Raw genomic sequence first — 21,167 nt, forward strand, 5'->3', positions numbered from 1 at the left:
CACATCCCTATATGCACAGTCCTTCCCTGCCTGTCCTGGGGGTCTGGCTGGATTCAGAGAGGAGGGCAGAGAGGCAGGGGGCTCCTGGGTGCACTCCATGACTCTCTTCTTCCTGCATTCCTCGCTGAGTCCCTTGGCCCCTTGGAGTCCTCTGGCGGGCACACATGGATGCCGCAGGAGCCACCTCTGCCGGGGTCCGCGTTCCCACCGCTTCAGCCCACCCTCGTCCTCCCTTCACAGCCCAGGCCCTCCCCTTCCTCAGGCCCGTCCTCTCAAGTTCCTCTTCTGGGCCAGAGGCTGCTCTGCAGGCTGCCCCCCTCTCCCCACCCCACCGCCCTTTCCGCATCTCTCACACACACCCTGGCAAGGACCAGCAGCCTGTCTGCACTGCTTGGTCTCCAGCACTGCCCACAGGCCCTTCCCCATCTGTCCACAGCTGTCCTGTCTTGCAGCCCCCCCGCCCCCTTTCCCATTCTGCCCATGCTCCACGCCGCCCTCTCCTGCTCAGCACCACCCCCCCACGAGCCCTGTGGAGCCAGCCTCCTCTCCCTGGGCCTGCGGAACTGGCCACATCTCCCTGGGCTGACCCGGGGCTCGGGGTTGGGCTACTTTCTCCTGGTTCCCTCCCCGCCATCTAACACCCTCTTGCCCTCAAGGAAGGTCCAAAGCTCTCCCTGCCGCCTCTCCCACTCCCCTCCTCCAGCTAGTGCAGAGGGCAGGATTCCCACACCCACGTCCTGTCTCCTCCCCGCTTCTGCCTTTGACTCTGCACCAGGCTTCAGTACCCCGCGCAGCACAGTGCTCCTGGCCCAGCGCTTCCTGCTCTTCCCCTCCAAGTCCCCCCCCCATCCTCCCCCTCCCCTGCCAGGTGAGGGAAGCCTTGGGACCTTTGAACACGCCCCCCCTTAGTCTAACAGCTGCCACGCAAGAGCCCCCGGGCTGGGCATGGAGCCCCAGAGCAGGCAGGATCGAAGGGGTGCCGGGGAGTGAGGTGCTGACCAGCCACCCCCGAGGAGCGGCAGCCCCCGAGTTCTAGCGTCCGTGGGAAGCTTTAATGGCTTTGCACGAGGGTGCGGGGCGTAGTGAACCCGGGTGGGTGCGGGCCCGTGTCACCAGATGAACATGGGCTTGCCGTCGTCGTGCGCCAGCTGGCTGAGGCAGGAGAGCAGCAGCAGCGCGTCGCTGAGCATGCTGGGGTGCACGGTCTCCACCAGCACGCGCTGCAGGAAGTCCATGCTGTAGGAGCCGCCCTCCGAGGCCGCCAGCTCCGGCCTCTCGCGCAGGATGCCGTACGCGTTCACCAGCTGCTCCGTCAGCGCCGGGTGCACCCGCCCGTTGTAGCCCAGGCTCTGGAGCCGGTTCATGATGCCCACGTACCGCTGTGTGAGGGTCTGGCACAGCTCCTCGTCCAGCTTGTGGTCGCTGGGGTTCAAGGAGGCCTGAGGGGACAGCGGCCATCAGGTGTGGGTGCGGGGGCTGCTGGGGGAAGGGGGCCTGGAGGTCCGGGGAGAGGCTCTGGAGGGTCTTGAGCTGCAGGGGAGAGTTCCCCAGACTCCCTCCCCGTGGCCTGCTCCCCCCACCAGCAGGGACTCTGGAGCTGAGGCTATGAGCAGCCCACCGAGAGCTCAGCTGGGAGCCTGGAGGTGTAGGAAAGAGAAGGGGTCCCGGCTGGCCCACACCCCTGGGGGCCTTTCCCAGGCACCCCGCTGGCTCCCTGCCCTGAGACCTCCCCAGCCTCTCCAGGTCGCTTCTCTGTCGCCCCGCGCTGCCTCCCCAGCACCCAGCACCTGTACCCCTCCTTCAGTGAGGCCCTGTCCTGCCCTCATGCGGAACTGACCGCCCAGGCCCCGAGCCAAGCACCCTCCTTGTCGGCACCAGGGGGCCTGCTGCCCCTCTGCGACCCCTCCTGGGCACTGGCAGCAAGGAGGGGCCCCTGTGCCCCCCAACCAGGCCGTGACTGCGTCCTGTCCCGCAGCAGCTCACCAGGAAGCGGGAAGTCAGCGCCTCCTCTCCACTCCCGCCATGGCCTCTTGGGCACGTGACGTGCACACTGACTCGGGGCCCCTGCTCAGGAGGACCCACACCCAGCCAGTGCTCTGCTGTGGCCATCTTGAAGTTCTTTATAATTTTTGAACAAGGAGCCCTGTTTTCATTTGCACCGAGTCTTGCAAATGATGTAGCTATCACAGGCGTGGCCGTGCCCAGACCCCGGGAATGACAGGTCTGAAGTAGCTGGAGGGGGTCTCTCCCTGCCTGAGCCCCCCCGCACTGGCCGCTGCCCCACCTTCCAGCCTTTCCCTGGATGCACACCAGGCTGGGTCCTGAGTGCCAGCTGGGTCCTCACCCCCTCCAGGAAAATCCTCTGCCCTCCCCTCTGGTCATGTGAACAGAGCACTCGGACGGCGGCTGGGCTCAGCTAAAGCAACCCCTGACCTCTAGCAGACGCACCCAGAGCCCCGTGCTTGGACTTTGGGTGCACACTTAGCAGCAGAACCAGCCTGGCTCCTGGACTCGAGGCTCCTCTAGGCTGCTAAGCCTTCTCCTCCCTTTGCCTGTTCCCGTGCCCCGTGTCGGTGACGGCAAGAGCTCGGCCAAACTGAGCGAGCACGTGACTCTTCATGCTGAATGCCCCAGAGCGGGGTGGGGGGGCGCACAGCTTTAAGCCTCGGCCCCCTGGGGATGTCAGGACCCATCTTCTACTCACCCTGGGGCTGTGGCTGAGCGCTCCCTGGGTGCTGCACTGGGGGCTTGGAGCTCCAGACCGGAGCTGAAGTTGGCAGGGGGCCCACCGCACCCACCCCGCCAGAGCACGGGACAGAGGGGAGGAGTGCGGGTGCATTCACACAGACAAGGCCAGAGCTGCCCCAAAGAGGTGGCCCCTTGACGGCGGGGGGACAGGGGAGAGGAGTGAGTGAGAAGAGCAGGAAGGCACCCCACGGAAGCCAGGGAGCCGTGGGCATGGGTCCCTGCCACACCTTCCGGGCACTGAGAAGCAGGCAGGGCTGAGCAGAGTGTGGCTGAAGGCTCTGTCCTAATGGGTCAGAGATTTCTGGTCCATTGGCATTGTGGTTCTAAAAGATCATGCTGACCGTATAAGGAGATGGACAGAAGCACAAGAGAGGGTGAGGGTTCTGTCCATCCATCTCACAGATATTCTCAGCCGTCCCCTGCGTGGGGCACTGCCGCTGGTGATGGGATTCCCGTGCAAGCAAAGCCCTCTGGGTTTATAGTGATGAAAAGACCGAGCAGGAAGAGGCTGCCTTGGGGAGCCTGGGGAGGGATGCGCTGCGAGGAGGGGACGGCAGGGCTGGTGACTGAAGGATGAGGACAACCGGGGCAAAGGAACCTCCGGGACAAGGAACAGTGAGCACAGCATGGACGGTGCCGGGAGGCGGGGCACGGAGCAAGGGGCCCACGCGGGAGAGCCAGTTTCAGTGGCTGCTTCTGTCACCGTACTGGGGCTGAGCCTCCGTTTCCCTGCTATGACATGAGGGAAACCAGACTGCCTGGCAGCTATTTTGAAGATGAAAGGAAATGTCTCTAGGGGTGATGAGCACAGCATCTGGGCTGCTCTGCCCCACCGCAAGGGGCCCCCAGTTCCGCAGGACACATCAGTGGGCTCTCGCGTTGAGCAGAATTGTGTTTCAAAGGAATAGAGGAGAGAGAGGCTCTCCCAGGATGTAGGAGCCAGAGTACGGGGGAGTGCGGGGGAGGGGGGCACACAGCCAAGCCAACCCAGCCCGGCGCTCTCACACCCTCACAGCGTGAATCACCCCCCCCCCCAACCTCTAGCATAAATGTCTTTTGTTACTTATCGAAGGCCTCCCAGGCGCCGGTGAGCTCCCCGAGGGCAGAGACGGTCTGCTTGGCATGAACTTGGTAGGCGCTGAAGGCCCCATAGTGGGAGTGACTAGATGGAGGGGAAGGGCAGCTGTGGGGCAGGAAGGTGCCGCAGGTTGGCCCGGGGTAGTGAAGTGTAGGTGCAGATGTGTCCATGGGGATCATCCTTAGAGGAGGATCAGCGGGGGACCTGGTGTTGGATCAGCGGTGGAGGAGGGAACAGGTGTGACCAAACACGCACGCACCTCGGAGGGACGGAGCCCCGGGGCGCACCACCCAGTCCTCCATTCCGACACTGGCCACGTGCTCAGGGACAGGGAGGTGGCAGCAAGTGTAACGGAGTCGTGTGGTTCAGCCGTCGTCCTCGGAGCAGAGGGCAAGCGCTCAGACAGCCGCACTACCGAGGCGGCGGAAGGGCCGTCGGATGATGGAGACGGGAGGCGCGCACCGACGGACGCCGTTCGGGAGGGCAGCGCCGCAGCTGGCGACTACGCGCACCTACCTGCACAGCCGCCCACCTGGGGCGAGGCCGCGGGAGGCGGGCGGGGGGGGGCGACGCTGCGGGGGGGGGGGCCCGCCTCTCCGCGGCCGCGCGCAAACCTCCGCGCCCTCTCCCTCCGCCAGGGTCCGCCCGGCTTTGGCTCCCGACGCTCCGCTGGTGGCAAACTGGCGTATCTGCCGGACTGGAGGGCGCTTCTCCGCCCCGAGGGTATTTACCAGCGAGAGCCGTGAAGTGGGACCGCGTGAGCGCTCAGCCCGAGAGAGACGCAGGCCACGCGGACGCACGGACGGACCGACGGACTCCTAAGGCTCAGGAGGGACGGTCAGCAAGACCAGACGGGGCAAAGGGGCGGGACTGTGCCTTTCCCTGGAAGGGGGAAGCGCCGGGTGGCTGGGGGACCGCGCTCGCGCCGCCAGGCCTGACGTCATTACCCTCGAGCCAACCGGGTGAGGCTGCGGCTGCGGGCCCCGCCCCCGGCCGAGTCCGGGAGGCCCCGACCCCGACCTGCCGGGACTTGGACCGCAGGGTCCGGCGGGGAATTCGCTGCGTTTGCGTCCCGGCGCCCGGGCGTGTCCTGAGCCGCCGCGAACGCCGTCCCGGGACGTGCGTTCACCACCGGGATGCCTTCCCCGCACCTCGAGATGCGGGAACCGGGAGGGAAAACTCATGCGATCTTTTCAATGAAAGAGAAAATACATTCTTAGAAAGAAACCAATTTCTTCAAGGCTCGGAGGGCCCGCCCGGAGCTCTCCGTAAATGAGGACGAGGGAGAACTTGCCCACATGACGTGGCAGGTGCTGAGGGCGTCGTCGGGCTTCGCGGTGCCTCTTTCCAAAGCGCTTGTGCTTCTGCCCCCGGGGGGTGGGGCAGTGGTGAAGCGGAGGCCCAGGGGCGAGGTGCGCTCGGGTTTGGGGAGAGGCGGCAGCTGGGACCCGGTACCAACATCTGTGCCCAGTTTCGGGTTCTCACCTAAACACTGACAGCAAAGCCCCTGGTTACATCAGCTCGTGTGGCTTCTGTTCCCTGCAACCAAGACCTGGGACTTGAGAAGGTGAGAAGTCTGGCCGCACAGCACGCATCACGCAGACAGGAAGCGTGTGTTCCTACCTAGTGGGAAGTATGATGAGGTTGTCCCATCGGCAGCTTCCTTTAAGTAGTGCACGATATGACTGTGCACAGAAGGGCCAACATGATACACAGGCCGTGAGAACCAGACCAACGGTTTGGCACCTGGAAACAAACCATTGCGCAAAAACCAAAACCATGTGTGCAGGCCAGCGAATGGGGCCCCAGAGAGCACCAGGGGCCCCGGGCCCTGGGTGGGGGGGTACGCCACGAGGTACCCTCCCACGGGTGCGGCTGGGCTCCTGGTCTGCTAGGACTGGGACCCGAAAGGAAGGCTGAGAGCCACGCCCCCAGCAGAAGGCCTTTGCAGCTGGGCAGAAGAGGTGACAGGTCTGGGCATTGGGACAACTTTTAGTTGAGCTTAAAAGATGGCATAGGCCACTGAACCTTAAAGCAGATGGCCAGGGTCAGAGGAAATAGTCCACAAGTCCCCGTTCAGTGATGAGGCTCTGTTAGAGCTTGTCGGCGGCCAACTACACAGTGTCCACAAAGCCAGCGAGCCAGGACTGGAGCTCGGGTTTAGTGGGACAGCAGGTTTCCAGGACAGCAGGTTTCGTGGGTCTGGATAGAATCGAGGGATTCTAGCAACAACCAACGCCGGGTCCAACGTGCAGAAACACAAGATGTTCGGAGGAAGGGAAACAGAAATCCGGGCAAAGTGGAACTGGGTGCTGGTAGGAGCCCGCAGTGGGCCAGCCTAGCAGGCGGGATGGGTGGCCGTGAGATCAGGCAGATCTCTAGGCTCCTCAGGTGGAACCAGACGCGTTCAGCCTGCTGTGGGCTCTTCGGAGGGCGAGCCAGGCGGCGTCTGCCCGGCCCCGAGCCAGGCGGCATCTGCCCAGCGCCCACAGCCTCTTTGCAGGTGGGCTCCGGTGGGGCCGCTCTCAGGAGCCTGGGTGCCAAGTGTGTGGCCCCCCGCAGCCCCGGTCATTGCCGAGGGAAGGAGATAGTTCTGACCACGTGAAAACGAAAAAGCCAACCCCAGGACACGCTGAGTCAAGGAAGAGGGAAGCTCAAACCTGAATACAAACAGGCTCCCTCACAGCCAGCGGGGACCGCGCACCAGCAGCCGGGGGGCCACTGTTCCCACGGGCTACACGCCAGGTCTGTAGTCTAGAGATAAAGACGCCGGAGAGAAGGCGGCTCCAAAGAAAGCCGGAATGGCCCTCCTTCCCATCCTGGCCCGGGGTCCCACCCAGAGCTGGCGCGCTAGCAGGGGAGGGGCGCACTGTCCCTCCTTCTGGGACGCACTTCTGGGCATCCAGCCAAGCACAGCATCCCATGACTACTTCCTGTCCCACTGCCTTGGCAAGCGCCCGCGCGGGGTGGCAAGGCAGACGTGCCCAAGCACCTTTGGAAAGCGTTGTGGTTCGTGTCCCTCCATGGAAGGAACGGCCTCAGTGACGGCACGCTAAGAATATACTGGAATGAGCATGGCCTGAGGCCCCCAGCTGCCCACAGGTTGCGGGACCTGCCTCCCCTCTGCCACCATAGCGACCCTTGAGGCTACCAGTGGGGCGGGGAAAGCGTCAGTTCGGCTAGTCTGGGGAGAGCCCCTGGGTGTGAGGGCTGGCCATCTGGAGGCCATCGCAGGGGCGAAGGAGGAGAGGGCTGTCCCAACCGTGGTCAGGACCGTCCTCTGCCCTATCCTCTGGGGAGGCCACGAGGCCAAGGCCACAGGTTCCTGACACCAGATGCCCTGGACAGCCTCAGGCCACTCGGACTGAATGCCAGGCTTCCTCCATTCCAGGGGGGCCTGGGATTCTGATGTCTTGCCCAGGTTAGAGTCTAGGGCCCCCCAGCAGCTCCTCCAAGGCCAGCATGCACCCCATCCCTGACAGGTGAGGGGGCAGGTCCTCTGAGTGGGAGGTGGGAGCCACACACCTGGATGATCTTCTCTGGAATGTTGGAGACAGTGAAGCCGTAGAGCCGCACGCGCTCCGGGAAGATGCTGGACAGGATTCTGCGGTCCAGCTGGAAGGCGATCTCCCCCACCAGCCTCTCCCAGGCTAGCTGCTTTGACTCTGGGACAGCAAGGGGAGAAGGACTGGTCAGTGGCCATGGTCAGCAGCCCAGGCTAGTGCCAGGGAGGTCTATAAGGGCATCAGGCATCAGGGGAGACCACCCCCCTCATGCTGAACTTGTGTCACTGACCTCGGGGGCTGTCCGGGAACTTGCTGGCCTTTCGATGGGCCATCTTCCGTTCCAGCTCTAGGATGCTTTTCCGAGATGTCTCCATGCCACGTGGACCCCGGGCGTCGCTGACTGTGGCCGGGGAGGACGAGGTTCGGGGCGGGGAGTGGGGATTTCGTGGAGGGGAGTGGGGTGTGGGCAAGGGCTGGGCGGGAGGGTGGTGTCCCCGGGTGGGAGACTGAGGGGGGCACTGGACAATGTGGGTGGTGCTCGAGGGAGTGTAGTTGGTGGTGGGTTGGGGGGCGGGAGTAGGGGTAGGGACAAGGACTGCGGCAGTCGGAGAGGCGGTTGGGGTAGTGGGGACAGATGCAGGAGCCGCTTGTCCCTGAGGGGCACTGGGCTGGGGCTGGGCTTCTGAGCTGCTGTACGAGAAGGTGGTCATGGGGTCAGGTGTGCCCCTGGTCCCGATAGGGGTGGAGGCCTGGATGGGTGAACCCACAAACGTCATGCTGAAGGGCTCCAGGTCCTGGGTCGGCTGGGGATGCTCAGTGGAGATTGGGACTAGTGACGTGGTGGGGCAGAAAGGAGAGAAGGAGGATCAGAGCAGGACCAAGGACTGGCCTGGCCGTGGGGAGGGGAGCTGTGGTCCCTCCCCGAGCCAGTTACCTTTCGGGGTGGTGACAGGCCCTGCTCCAGCCGAGGGATGGGGTCCGGAAGGGTACCCCCGGAGCGGATCTGACAGCACCAGATTGCCCATGGGGTTGGCCAGAAGGTTCTGAGAGACACCTAGAGGGGCGGCTGCGGAGGTGAGGAGGGGGCTGCTCAGAGAGACGGCCACTGCGCCTGTCATTGGGGCCATCAGGGCACTGCTCGGAGTCAGGGGGCCAGTTGAGGGCAGGCCCAGGGAGCTGGTCAGCGGGCCCCCCGGGGACACCGCCATGGGGCCGGTCAGGTGGCTGCTCGGAGTCAGGGGGCCAGTTGAGGGCAGGCCCAGGGAGCTGGTCAGCGTGCCCCCCGGGGACACCGCCATGGGGCCGGTTAGGAGGCTGGTGAGCGTGCTGCTCTGTGGCAGAGAGCCCGGGCCAGGCAGCAGGGGGCTGAGGGGGCCGGTCAGGGGGTTGGCGGCTGGGCGAGCCGTGGCGCCGGGCTGCGGGCTGTTTAGCATGTCGGCCAGGGGTGCCAGAGTCATGATCCCCACTTCATCCAGGAGAGGCTCGTTTGCTGCTGCCGGGGACGGGGGCAGGAACACACCTGGGGGACACAGAGAAAACACTGAGACCCACCCCAGGCGGGCTCTTCGAGGAAGGGGCCTGGGCCCAGGTGCTGTCTCCCTCTGCGGAGCAGACCAACTGAGCCTCTTCTCCCAGGCGGCCCAGAGGATGGTCCTTTCCCTTTGGGGGCGGTCTGTGGGGCGCCTCGGCAGATCCCCCATGTGGGTCCGGCCCTTTGTCCACATCTTATGAAGGAGTCTTGCTCCTCCGGGCCCACTTCTCTGAACACCCACCTGCCACCAAGCCAGAGGGCCCTTCCCCAGCTGCCCGCGGTCTCCTGGTGGCTGGTCCCCCGGGGCTGCCCTGCTGCCCCGTCCATCCCCGGCAGGGAGCAGTGGGTCCCGGCCTCCTGTCCACTGCTGCTGTGGGGACGGCCTCACCTCCCGGGTGCTGGGCCTTTGGGGCCCTTACGCTTCAGTCCCTGTGTAGGCGGAGAGCCCAGAGAGGCCGTTTCCTTGGGGTCCTGAGGTCAGTGCCCTTGAATGACCTCTGTTGTGGGGGAGAAGGCCCCTGGGGGCGCAGAAGCTCGGGGGAGGGCACAGGGAAGGTTTTAACTGAAAACTGCTACCAAGAGCCATTAGCTCAGGGTAGAGAACAGGGAACGGAGCCACGATTAGAAACGCGGTCTTCCCCTCCCCAGCGGGTGGTCGCAGTACAGAGCTCCGTGTTGCCTTGAAGACTTTCTAGATCAGGGGTCGAGAACCTTTCCTATCAAGGGCTGGTGGTAAATATTCCGGGTTTTGCCGGCCCCTCGGTCTCTGTGCTGACACTCGGCTGGGCCAGGGACTGGCAAAGAGGCTGCAGACAATGCGGAGACAAACGTGGATCTGTGGCAACAAAACTCGATTCAAAGATACTGATGTCTGAATTTCGTGGACTTTTGGCATGTCCGGCAATAGCATTCTTTTGATTTTGTTTTAACCATTAAAAATGTAAAATCCGGGGCGTCTGGGTGGCTCAGTGAGTAAGCATCTGCCTTCGGCTCGGGTCAGGATCTCTGGGTCCTGGGATCGAGCCCCACATCAGGCTCTCTGCTCAGTGCGGAGCCTGCTTCCCCCTCTCTCTGCCTGTCTCTCTGCCTGCTTGTGCTGTCTCTCTCTGTCGAATAAATGAGTAAAATCGTAAAAAAAAAAAAAAAAAAGTAAACTCCCTTCTTAGCTGCAGAACCTCGTACCTCCCTGTCCTCCTGTCCTCCCTGTCTTCCTCCTGGACTGCCTCCAGCACAACCCTTCTCTCTGAGACCCTCGCTCAGGGTGGTGGCCCGGGGTCCCGCAGGCGCCTCTCTTTCTTGAGTCTCTTCCAACCCTTGAGCAATCAAATTGATTCCAATTTTCCCCATGACAAATAATTCTACTACACAAATCTTTTTTATTAAGTTTTAAATGTTAATTCCAGCGTCCTTAACACGGACCGCATGATGAGTTTCAGGGCTCGCTGTAGTGATTCGACACTTGTAGGCATCACCTGGAGCTCGTCAGGACAGGTGCATGCCCTAATCCCCACCAACTGTCCCCCGCCCCGGCGACCCCCAGTGTGTTCTCAAGTTCGGATTGTGTTTCCTTTCGGTTTGCCTTTCTCTTTCTTTCTTTCCTTCTTTTTCCATTTGCTTGTTTGTTTCTTAAATTCCACAAATGAGTGAAATCATATGGTATTTGTCTTTCTCTGACTTATTTTGCTCAGCATAATACTCTCTACAGTTCCATCACATTGTTGCAAATGGCAAGATGTCGTTTTTTTATGCCTGAGTAATATTCCACTGTGTGTGTGTGTGTGAGAGAGAGAGAGAGAGAGAGAGACATCTTCATCCGTTTACCTGTCCACGGACACGTGGGCTGCTTCCATATCTTTGCCATCGTAGATAATGCTGTTACAAGCCTGGGGGACATGCATTTCTTCGAATGTGTGTTTTTGTATTCTTTGGATAAATACCCAGTAGTGCGATTGCTGGGTTGTGGGGTAGCTCTATTTTAAACTTTCTGAGGACCCTCCATGCTGTTTTCCAGAGCGGCCGCACCAGCTCGCGTTCCCACCAACAGTGTAGGGGGCTCCCCTTTCCCTGCATCCTCGCCAACACCTGTTGTTTACTGTGTTGTTGACTTTAGCCCTTCTGACTGGTGTGAGGCGGTATCTCAGTGTGGTTCTGATTTGTATTTCCCTGAAGATGAGTGATGTTGACTACATAAATCTTTATTATTGATTTCCCCCTCCCAAAACAGACATTCCAGTGGTCCTTAGCACACATGGCTAAATCTACCCTCCTTAAGACTCCCAGAAACATCCTTACATTCCTTCGGAAGTCTCCAAGCTTCTTGCTTAAATCTATGTCCGTGAGACACCCTATAGAATGTGTGGCAAGATGTCTTGAAACTTAATTTTTTTTTAAGATTTTTTTTATTTGAGAGAGAGACAGCACAAGATGAGTGGAGGGCATGGGGAGAGGCGGCCACCCAGCGGAGCAGGGACCTGGACATAGCGCTCCATCCCAGTACCCAGAGACCATGACCCGAGCAGAAGGCAGATGCTTAATCAACTGATCCAACCAGGTTCCCCAAGAAAACTGCAAACATTTTTGAAAGGAATTAAAGATCTAAGTAAATGGGAGAGAATCCCATGGACAATAATACTCCCCAAGTTCACCGGCAGAGTCAGTGCAATCTGTCAGAATCCAGACTGACTTCTTTGTAGGGACTGACAAGTCGATCCCCAAATTCACAACAAATTGCAAGGGACCCAGAATGGCCAAAGGCACATTTTAAAAGCAAGAAGTCATTGTTACAGGTGCCACTTAGTCACCCTGCACTTCTCCCCTTATACTACCTAAGAAAAAAAAGAGACAGAGAGAGAAGAGAGCAAGGAAGGAAGGAAGGAAGGAAGGAGGAAGTTCAAGGACTCAGTTTCAGATTTCAGAATTTACTGCAAAGCTACAGCAATCGAGATTATGTGGCCCTGGCATAGTGAGCAACATATAGGTCTATGGAATAATATAGGGAGCCCAGAAATAAACCCATGTATCTGTGGTCTGATTTTCAACAAGGGGGCCAAGAGAATTCAATGAAGGAAAGAATAATCTTTTCAAAAAATGGTGAGGGGACTACTGGAATCCATGTGTAAAAGAATGAAGTTGGACACTTGCCTCACAACATACACAAAAGTTGAATGGATCAAAGGCCTACATGTAAGAACTAAAACTGTAAAATTCTTAGAAGAAAACATTGGGGAAAATTTTCATGACCCTGGATTTGGCCATGTATTCTTAGATGTGGCCCCAAAACTGTGAGCAACAAATGAAATACATTTTACATCAAATGTAAAAGCTTCTGTGTCTCAAAGGACACCATCAAGGAAGTAAAAAGGCAACCCATGGAATGGGAGAAGGCGTTCACGAGTCACACAGTAGGTACGAGACATCTAAACAGAATCCTTCAAGAACTCTTACAACTCAATAATAAAAAAATTAGTTTCCCAACTTAAAAATGGGCAAAGGACATGAACAGGCATTCTCAAAGATGATATACAAATGGCCAATTAACAGAGAAAAGATGCTCAGCCTTATTATGCATCAGGGAAAGGCAAATCAGAACCACTTCACACTCACTGGGATAGCTACAAAAAAATCAGATAACAAGTATGGGTAAGGATATGGAGAAATTGGAACACTTGCACATTGCTGGTGGGAATGAACAAGAGAGAACGACCTTGAGAAACAACCTGACAGTTCCTCAAACAGTTACACATATAGTCACCATATGACACAGCAATTCTACTCTTAGATACACCCCCATGAGAAATGGAAACATAAATCCACCCCAAAACTCCTATATGGATGTTTATAGCAGTGTTACTCATAATGACCCAAAAGAGGAAACCACCCTAGAGTCCTTCGGCTGCTGAATGAATAAACAAAATGTGGCCTATCCATTAATGAAATATTATTCATCCATGAAACAACAGCAAACAACGAATACGAACTGGAAATCCTGACTCACTCTATAGCATGGGCAACCTTGAACTGTGCAGGGTGGAGGAAACCAGACCCAAAAGCCACATATATATGATTTCCTGTGTAAGAAATAGGCAAATCTGTAAAGACAGAAAGTAGACGAATGGCTGCTGAGAGTTGTGGAGGGTTAGGTGGTAGGAGTATCATAGCTGAAGGGTTTCCTTCTGGGACAATGGAAATGTTCTAAGATCTTGGTGATCTTTGTACAAACCCATGGGTATATGAACAACTATTGAATCGCACACTTTAAATGGGTGAATTGCATGGTATGTGAATTACATCCCAATAAAGTTGTTATTTTAAAAATGATTCATTGGGGTCACAGGCATTTAGATTTGCAAGAAAAACATTCATGGTTCAGAGGCCGATTAAATGCATCCACAGATCACGGAGGAGCGGATGTCCGCTGCTCAGGGCCACGACTGTTGTGGCTGCAGCCACAGACACGGGCTTCATAGGGTTTGCAACCCATCGGGGTCACCAATGAGAATCCCAGGAGCCACCTGGCAGAAATATCTGATGAGTTTGGGGAGCACCAGTAACACTGAAGCCATGATGTGAGCCAGGGGTCCGCAACTGGCTGCTGTTTGAGAGATTTCCATCTCAAACACCATCTGATTTCACTCATGGGTGAAATTAAGAAACAAAACAAATGAGCAAAGGCAAAAAGAAAGAGAAAGGCAAACCAACAAGCAGACTATTAAGGGTAGAGAACCCCCTGCTGGTGACACAGGGCAGGTGGGTGGGGAATGGGCTCAGGAGGGGATGGGGGTTAAGGGGTGCACCTGTTGTGAGGAGCACAGGGGTTGTGTGGAAGTGTGGAATACGTGCGCTGTGCACCTGAGCCTAACAGGACACCGTATGCCAAGTACTGGCCTCTAAATAAAAACTAGACATTTGGGGTGCCTGGGTGGCTCAGTGGGTTAAAGGCTCTACCTTCAGCTCTGGTCATGATCCCAGAGTCCTGGGAGCGAACCCCACATCGGGCTCTCTGCTCAGCCCCCCGCTCCCCCCGTCTGCCTCTCTGCCTACTTGTGATCTCTGTCTGTCAAATAAATAAATAGAATCTTAAAAAAAAAAAAAAAAACCACTAGATGTTTCCGTCCCACATCTTTGTACTCTAAGGCAAAATGTACCTGTGATGTTTACTCTTCTTATAATTTCTATTTAATTGGTTGATTTTTAAAAATCCACAGAGAGCGGACCACGCACCCATGCAGGGAGGGGCCTAGGGAAAGACTCTCCAGGGCACTGGTCCCTGAGCAGAGCGCCACGCAGATCCCACCACCAGAGACCACACCTTAGCAGAAACCAAGAGTCTGAGGGTGACTGACTGAGCCACTCAGAGGCTCCTGATGGATTTTTTTTTTTTTTAAAGATTTTATTTATTTGAGAGAGCGGGAGAGCAGGAGCGGGAGGGGCAGGCTTCCTGGAGCAGAGAGCTCGATGCGGCTCCGTCCCAGGACTGGGGGACTGGGGGATCATGACCCGAGCCGGAGGCAGACGTCCAACCAACTGAGCCACCCAGGTCCTGAGGGATTTTTTTTTTTTTTAAGATTTTGTTTTTAATCTCTACATCCAACAGGCAGCGTAAGCTCACAACCTCCAGACCAGTCACGTGCTCCACCCCTGGGCCACCCACCAGCCCCCTGCACCCCTTCGCAAATTGTATTTAATAGATTTAGATTTGTGGGGCGAACCCGTCCCAGGTTTGGGTGCGCTGTTAGAACCCTAAGGAGAGGTTTAGATTCACCGCGTTTCATCTGTTTCACACGTAAGACTTATGTAGGGTCCAGGAAGTGTGTTACCTGGGACGATCCAAGTTAGACGCCGTCTGACGCCCCCCACCCGCTCCTCCCAGCGGAAGCCCGAGCTCCGCGCCGCCGCCCCACTGGGGTCGCGGGTTCGGGGCGGGCGGACTGGGTGGCGGCGGGGGAGGGGCGGAAGGTCGCGGCACACCTGCCTCCCGCCCACTGTCAACCCTCGGGCCTCCGACCCCGCCCACCGCCGCTGTCCTCCCCCTCGGCCCCGCCCCCGGCCCGCCGACCCCGCCTCCGACCCCGCCCTCTGCCTCCGGCCCCGCCCGCCGCCGCAGCCCTCCTCCACGGGCCCCGCCCCGCCCCGCCCACCGCCCCCGGCCCTCCAGCCTCGGACCCCGCCCCCAGCGTGCCGGAGTCCGCGGCGGGGGCGGGGCTGGCGAGGGGGCGGGGCCGGAGCCGGGGCTGAGACTTTCGACGCGGGAGAACGGAGAGGGCGGCTGGGCCCGCAGACGGGCGGCCGGCGAGCGCAGGGGCCCTAACACGGTGCTCGGACGGTTCCAAGGGGGCTGAGGCGGCGGGAAGGGGGAAAGAGCGAGGGGGCTGATGACAGGCCCTGATGACAGGCTGGCGGGTCCCGAGGGGCGAGAGGTCCTGGGAGGACGGTCTGGGATGCTGAGCGTCCGCTCCTGGGGACCCTGGTCCTGAGGGAGTGTGAGCAGGGTTTCGGGGGGCTGGCTGGGCTCTTAGGGAGGACGGAGGGGTCCTGGGGTGAGGGGTGGCGGGCGGTGGGAGAAGGCCCTGAGAGGGAAGGCAGCCCCTGGTTTGGCGGGGCCCTTCTGGACACCCGAACTAGGCCGCTCCCTGCCTCCGGAAGCTTCCAGCAGCCTGCATCCCCGAGAGAGGACGGCGGGGCAGCAGGCCGTGGGGGCGGGGGCGGCCATAGGTGGACGGGGAGTGGGGGGAGGGTCCAGGTAGGAAGAGCAAGAGAGCCCTTCCCCGGCCCCCAGCCCCGCCCCACAGCCTTTCCCGGCCCTATGGCCTGTCTGGGCCTTAAAACGTCTGTGTGGATCCGCGCCCGACCAGTGGGGCAGGAGCCGCCCCTGTTCTAGTCTCCTTAGCAGTGGCGGGGCCTCATTCCCTCTGCCCCGACTTCCCATCCAGGCCGGCTCACCCCAGGGGGGAGGGTGGGAGCAGGAGGCCATCCTCAACCCGTCCTGGCTCTTCACTGGGGCCAAGGCCTGAACCGCTCAGCCTCTGTCTGTTGCCTGCGATCCCGAGCCCACAGCTGCAGTGTCTGACCCCCTGCTCCGATGACCCACGCTGCCCTGCTCAGAACGACATGCCAAGCTGTGCACACCGGCATGCCGGAATGCTGCTTCTCTCCCCATCAGCAGCTCGGTTTCCCCCGCCCCTGTCCCCAGCAAGTGCTCCTGGGGCAGGTTGGGGCCGCTGCCTTTAGGATCCACAGATGCCCCCAGCCCCGGAGCTCCCTACGCAGCCAGACAGAGGGACCAGGCTCCCCCTCAGTTCTTCCGTCGTGCTCACTCTATTTCAGACCTTCCTCATCTTGGCTTGCAGACAATGCCATTTTTACAAGGAAAATCGAAGCCATGGTTCTGGAGCTTTCTCGGCCTCCTGCCCTCGTCCCGTCCAGGGCAGGGGATGAGCTGTCCTCCTCCCCTCTGGGAAGTGCCCCATTCTCTTCGGCACCTTCCTGTGCTGTTCTGGCTTCTTCCCGCCTCCGGGTAACAAACTCCCGTCTCTGCGTCTCTGCCTTGTCTCTCTCTCTCTCTCTCTCTCTCAGCTTGGCTGCGAAACTTGTCCAGCCACTGCCTGCCCGCGGCCAGGCCCCTCTGCTCCCATTCCCTCCGGCCGCCTCGCTCTTGCCCGCACGGTGTGGGCCTCTTGTGTCTGTACTGGGGTTCAAGTCTAAGCAGGCTCATTCCCACCGGGTCCTCAGAGGCCCCCCATGTCTTTAGCACGTGTCTTGCCTGACCTCCCCCCACCTGTTACTCTGCTGATGCTCTGTCCCCTCGAAGCTGTGCCTCCGAGACGTTGCACGTTGAGGTTTCCGCTCCATGCATCTCTCCTGGGCCGGCTCTGCTGCCCCTTCCAGCTGGCCTCACCCCTGCTGGGGCTTCAGCGATCAGTTCTCTTGAACCGTCTCCCTCTGGCCCTGCCATCTCCCAGAGAGTCAGATTTGTGGTTGCTCCTGAAGGTGTCTCACGCGTTCCCAGCCGGGCGGTCCCGTGCTGCTCAGGGGTACCCACCAGCCCAGGCTGTGTTTGCTTCTGCGGACCTTCTGCGGGGGGTGGGGGAGGGCAGAGCTAGGAACCCCTGGGTTTTGGAGGACACAGAGCACAGGGGATCCCAGGAAGAGGAACTGGGGGTTGCGTTCACAAGCGCAGATCAAGAACCCCATTCCATGGGGCACCTGGGTGGCTCAGTGGATTAAAGCCTCTGCCTTTGGCTCAGGTTGTGGTCTCAGGGTCCTGGGATCGAGCCCTGCATCGGGCTCTCTGCTCGGCAGGGAGACTGCTTTCTCCTCTCTCTCTGCCTGCCTCTCTGCCTACTTGTGATCTCTGTCAAATAAATAAATTTTAAAAATATTAAAAAAAAAAAAGAACCCCATTCCAGGAGGAAGGCAAGTCACAAGGAGTGGGCAGGGGAGCAGGCAGAATGAAATTCCCATGAGGCCACGGCGGGGCGCTCCCTGGCCAGGCAAGCGGATGGAGACCTGCATCTCAGGGGGTCCCAGCCCCCGTGACGTGACCACCTCTGCTGGAACCCCCTCTTCATCCTTCATGTCCAAGCTCTTTGTTTTCTTGAATGACTCAAGTTGATTTCTTGCCGCTCCTTGTCCCCCCCGCCTCACACCCGGATGACGGCAAGAGCTCCCCGGCTCCCTGCCTCACCCTCCGGCAAGAGCTCTTCGGGTCCCTTTCCCACCGTGGCCGAAGCACAGACGCAGCCACTCTGCCAGGAGCTGCAGGGCACTGCTGCGTCCAGGAGCCTGGTCCCCACTGTCCTTACTCATCTGACCTCTGCTGACCCTGCTACGCGATCACCTTCACGGCCCTGCCAGCCCCGCGCGCACAGGCGCGACCACACAGACCCTCATACGGGGCACACACACTCACACTCACACGCGGGCACGCACGCTCACGCCCACTCGTGGTACAGACACACACACTCTCATGGGCACACACACTCACTTGCAGGTAGACACACTCACAAGCACACACGCACACTCACGGGCACACACGCACACTCGCGCAGCCTGGGCTTTAACCATGCTCTGGTTTCACATTTGCGCAGGCCCCTGGCCCTGCCCTTTGCGTGAGCTGCCACTAGTCCTGGAGGGCCCTCCTGTCGCATGGGGCTCGCCCTCCTAACCCCCTAAGCCAGGACCTTCAGGAGGTGGTCCAAGGGTTCTTTTAAGAATCAAGCTCTAGGGGTGCCTGGGGGGCTCCGTGGGTAAAGGCCTCTGCTTTCTGCTGGGGCTGTGATCCCGGGGTCCTGGGATCGAGCTCCGCGTCGGGCTCTCTGCGCAGTGGGGAGCCTGCTTCCTCCTCTCTCTCTGCCTGCCTCTCTGCCTGCTTGTGATCTCTGTCTGTCAAATAAATAAATAAAATCTTAAAAAAAAAAAAGAATCAAGCTCTAGGCTTACTTTTTTCTTAAACTTTGGGGTTTCTTATATTTTGCTCCTCCCCTGGTCTTTACTTTGCCTGCGGTGCTATCATTGCAGGGAAGCCGACGGGAAGGGGTCCGAGGCTTCGAGGGGAAGGGGAAGGGGCTCCGAGCCAGAAGCTGGACTGTCGGGGCAGGAGCGCATACCCGACGGGGTCTAGCATCCCATTGGAGAGGCCAGGTCTTGGTCAGAAACACTGTGGTTGGGACTGAGCTGAGTGCAGGGTGGCCGGGGCGTGAAGGGAGCTGCACCTCTGGTGTGGCGGGCGAGAGTGGCGGGCGGGCAGCGGGGGGGAGGGCAGGCCTGGGCCAGCCTGGGAGCGCTGGGCCTTGAGGGGATGCGGGGTCAACGCTGGCGCTCTCAGGACGCAGAAGGAGGGGGATTGTCAGTCCCGAAGTCCGTGCAGAGGTGTAGAGGATGCGGCACTTGGAAAGCCGCCCGTGACCTTGCTAGAACCACTACCACTGAGTGTCGGGGTCCACCACTGGGCTCCAGAGGCCTCGTGGGCAGAGAAAAGCCGAGGCCTCCTCTCAGGGAACAAGGGTGGTTCCAGGCGTGCCGGGGGCCACAGGGGCCAGGGACAGGAACAGAGGGCACAGGGGGGTTGCTGCAGGGAGGGGAGCATGTGGTGTCACAGCTGCAGGGCTCTGTCACCGGTTCAGCATCCTGTGTCCCCTTCGCTGATGCGCTGTCAGCCGCCGACCCCTACGGCCGCACCCTGGGCGGTGGCCACTGCCAGAGTGTCCCTCTGTTATCTTCAGCCCCGGCTTCCGCCCTTCCTGCAGCCCCTGTTCCTATCACAGCCCCCAGCCGCTCCGCGTTCCCTGGGAGCCGTCCTGGCTCGGTCCCCACCCACACCCCGTGGCTCCTCTGCCTCTTCCCTGTCACCCTCGCCCCCTGCCGGGAGAGGTTCTGCGGTCCCAGGGCTCAGTCACATACTCATGGCTCCCAGACCTCAGCTCCTGTCCTGGACTCTGACCCTGGCCCCTGGACTTGGGCTGTCATTTGCCTCCGGGCCACCCCCGGGCACAGAGGAATGGGGGTGCTGCGGGGGAGGGTGGAGGTCGAGGGAGGTCGACCGGGGTGGCGTAGTGGGCCCGCTCGGGTAGCACATTTGGATTCCAGAGCTGGGACACTCACAGTCTTTGGGGCTGCTTGGAAGTCCGGCGGAGGGGCGAGGAGTGGCGGGGCTCTGACCACGGACCACTGGGGTGGGTGGCACTTCCATCCCGTGGCCCTGCGTGCGTGCCCTCCCTCCCCTTCTAGGGCCCGCTGTCCCAGCCCCGTGCCACTGTCTGTGCCCTCTCTCCGGGGCTTCCCGAGACCCCGCCCGCCCCCTCGCCGTCTTACAGTTTCCCCGGCGTTGAGGGGGGCTGGTCGCTGCCTCGCCGAGCCCCGAGCTGAACCCGCTGATGGCCAGGCCGCCTGCTTGGGTCTTGATGGCCGTCTTGAGCTCGTGGTTCTCCCGAATGAGCTGCACCAGCTTCTTGAGCTCCTGGTTCTCCCTCACCAGCCTCTCGATCTGGTGCCGAAGCCCCTCATAATTGGTGAGTAGAGACATGCCCCGGGGCGGCGGGACAGGTGGCGCCCGAGGGAGGGCGCCGCGCCTGGAGGCTGCCCAGGGCCCCGGGCCGTGCCCGGGTTGGAGGAGGCCGCCGGACTTTGCAAGTTACAAGGCGGGCCCAGTGGGCTCTGGGTATTGTGAGGTCAGAGGCTGTGCCTCCTCCTAGCCCCTGCTCTCCATGCCTCCGGGCTGTGCCCTGGCCCTCCCTAGCTGGAATGCACGGACCCTTTCTCTGTCGGGCCACCTTCGCCCTGCCGGCGCCTGCTCTGTCCAGCTTCCTGCAGCCCAGCAAGCTCACCTCTGTCTCCAGCCTCCCCTGCGGCCATGCCATCCCCACGGCACTCCCCCTGCCCACTGTGCCCGGAGCTGCCAGGGCTGCTGTGAGCCTGGGGGTTGGGCACCGCCCCAGCAGCCAGCAGCAGGCCCAAGTGCATGGCAGGATAGGTGACCAGTGCAGAAATCTAGAAAGAAAGCTCATCGCCCACCTTCCTGGCCAAGAGGCCCTTTCTTGGGAGGTCGGGCATGCCTGGGTTAAGCCTGTCAGCCTTCTCCTGGGGACATTCTACCTTGGATACCTGGACAGTGGCCAGACTTTCTTCCAACCCTAGTGCTCAAAGCCTTTAACTGCTGGTCCAGGGGCTCCCTTGTCCCAGCATGGCTCCCTATAGCTTAGATTTGCCAGTTCTGGTGACTCAGGCTCCCCTAGTCCAAGTACCCCGTGGCAGCCCTCTGCACCCCCACCCCTGTTCTCTGACTTCCTGAATTTTCCAGACTGTGGGCCTTAGAGCACCCACGACGTGCCCCTCGTCAGACTGTCAGGGTCTGAGAACTCGGACCTGTGTGTCTGCGCCACGCCCCTCGTGAAGAGCGGTCTACGTGCAGATCTCGGCAAGCCTGACCTTGGCAGTCCAGTGAGGCAGAGTCCCAGGCGTCACCCCTGGGCTCAGAGAGGACAGTGAGACCCAGGTCGAGGTCAAGGGTGCGCTCCTGACAGGTGCGGTGCGGACGGGTCTGCAGCATTCCGCTGGGACCTCACAATGGGGCCGCCCCCACCCTCCACCGAGGCCCTAGACCCTAATCCTGGCAGAGTCACCTGGGCCCTGGGGGCCGGCCCGCAGCCCTTCACCCCTCTCTGCTGTTTACAGGCCCTCGTCCCGCGTGGGAAAACACGCCTCCCATGGCCTTCTGGTCGCCTGGAACACCCAGCGTGGCCTCCCAGTTGGGCTCCCTGGGGTTCGTGCGTCCGGGCCGGTCGAACTGAGCAGTGTGGGCGGGTGCGCA

The 21,167-nt window shown here is 60.2% G+C and overlaps 1 protein-coding gene across 1 annotated transcript; it reads right to left on the minus strand.

Moving 5' to 3' along the window:
* Positions 1 to 69: 69 nt before the first annotated feature.
* On the minus strand, positions 70 to 20,718 carry SPATC1 (spermatogenesis and centriole associated 1). Its single transcript, XM_082720515.1, has 5 exons — positions 19,673 to 20,718; positions 8,267 to 8,851; positions 7,622 to 8,161; positions 7,352 to 7,491; positions 70 to 1,439 (listed from the first exon to the last, which is right to left on the minus strand). The coding sequence occupies exons 1-5, from the start codon at positions 19,881 to 19,883 to the stop codon at positions 1,110 to 1,112; spliced, it is 1,806 nt and encodes a 601-aa protein (XP_082576641.1). The 5' UTR covers positions 19,884 to 20,718; the 3' UTR covers positions 70 to 1,109.
* Between the last annotated feature and the right edge of the window lie 449 nt (positions 20,719 to 21,167).

The sequence above is a fragment of the Mustela nivalis genome, assembly GCF_964662115.1.
Source record: "Mustela nivalis genome assembly, chromosome: 2".
Classification (NCBI taxonomy): Eukaryota; Metazoa; Chordata; class Mammalia; order Carnivora; family Mustelidae; genus Mustela; species Mustela nivalis.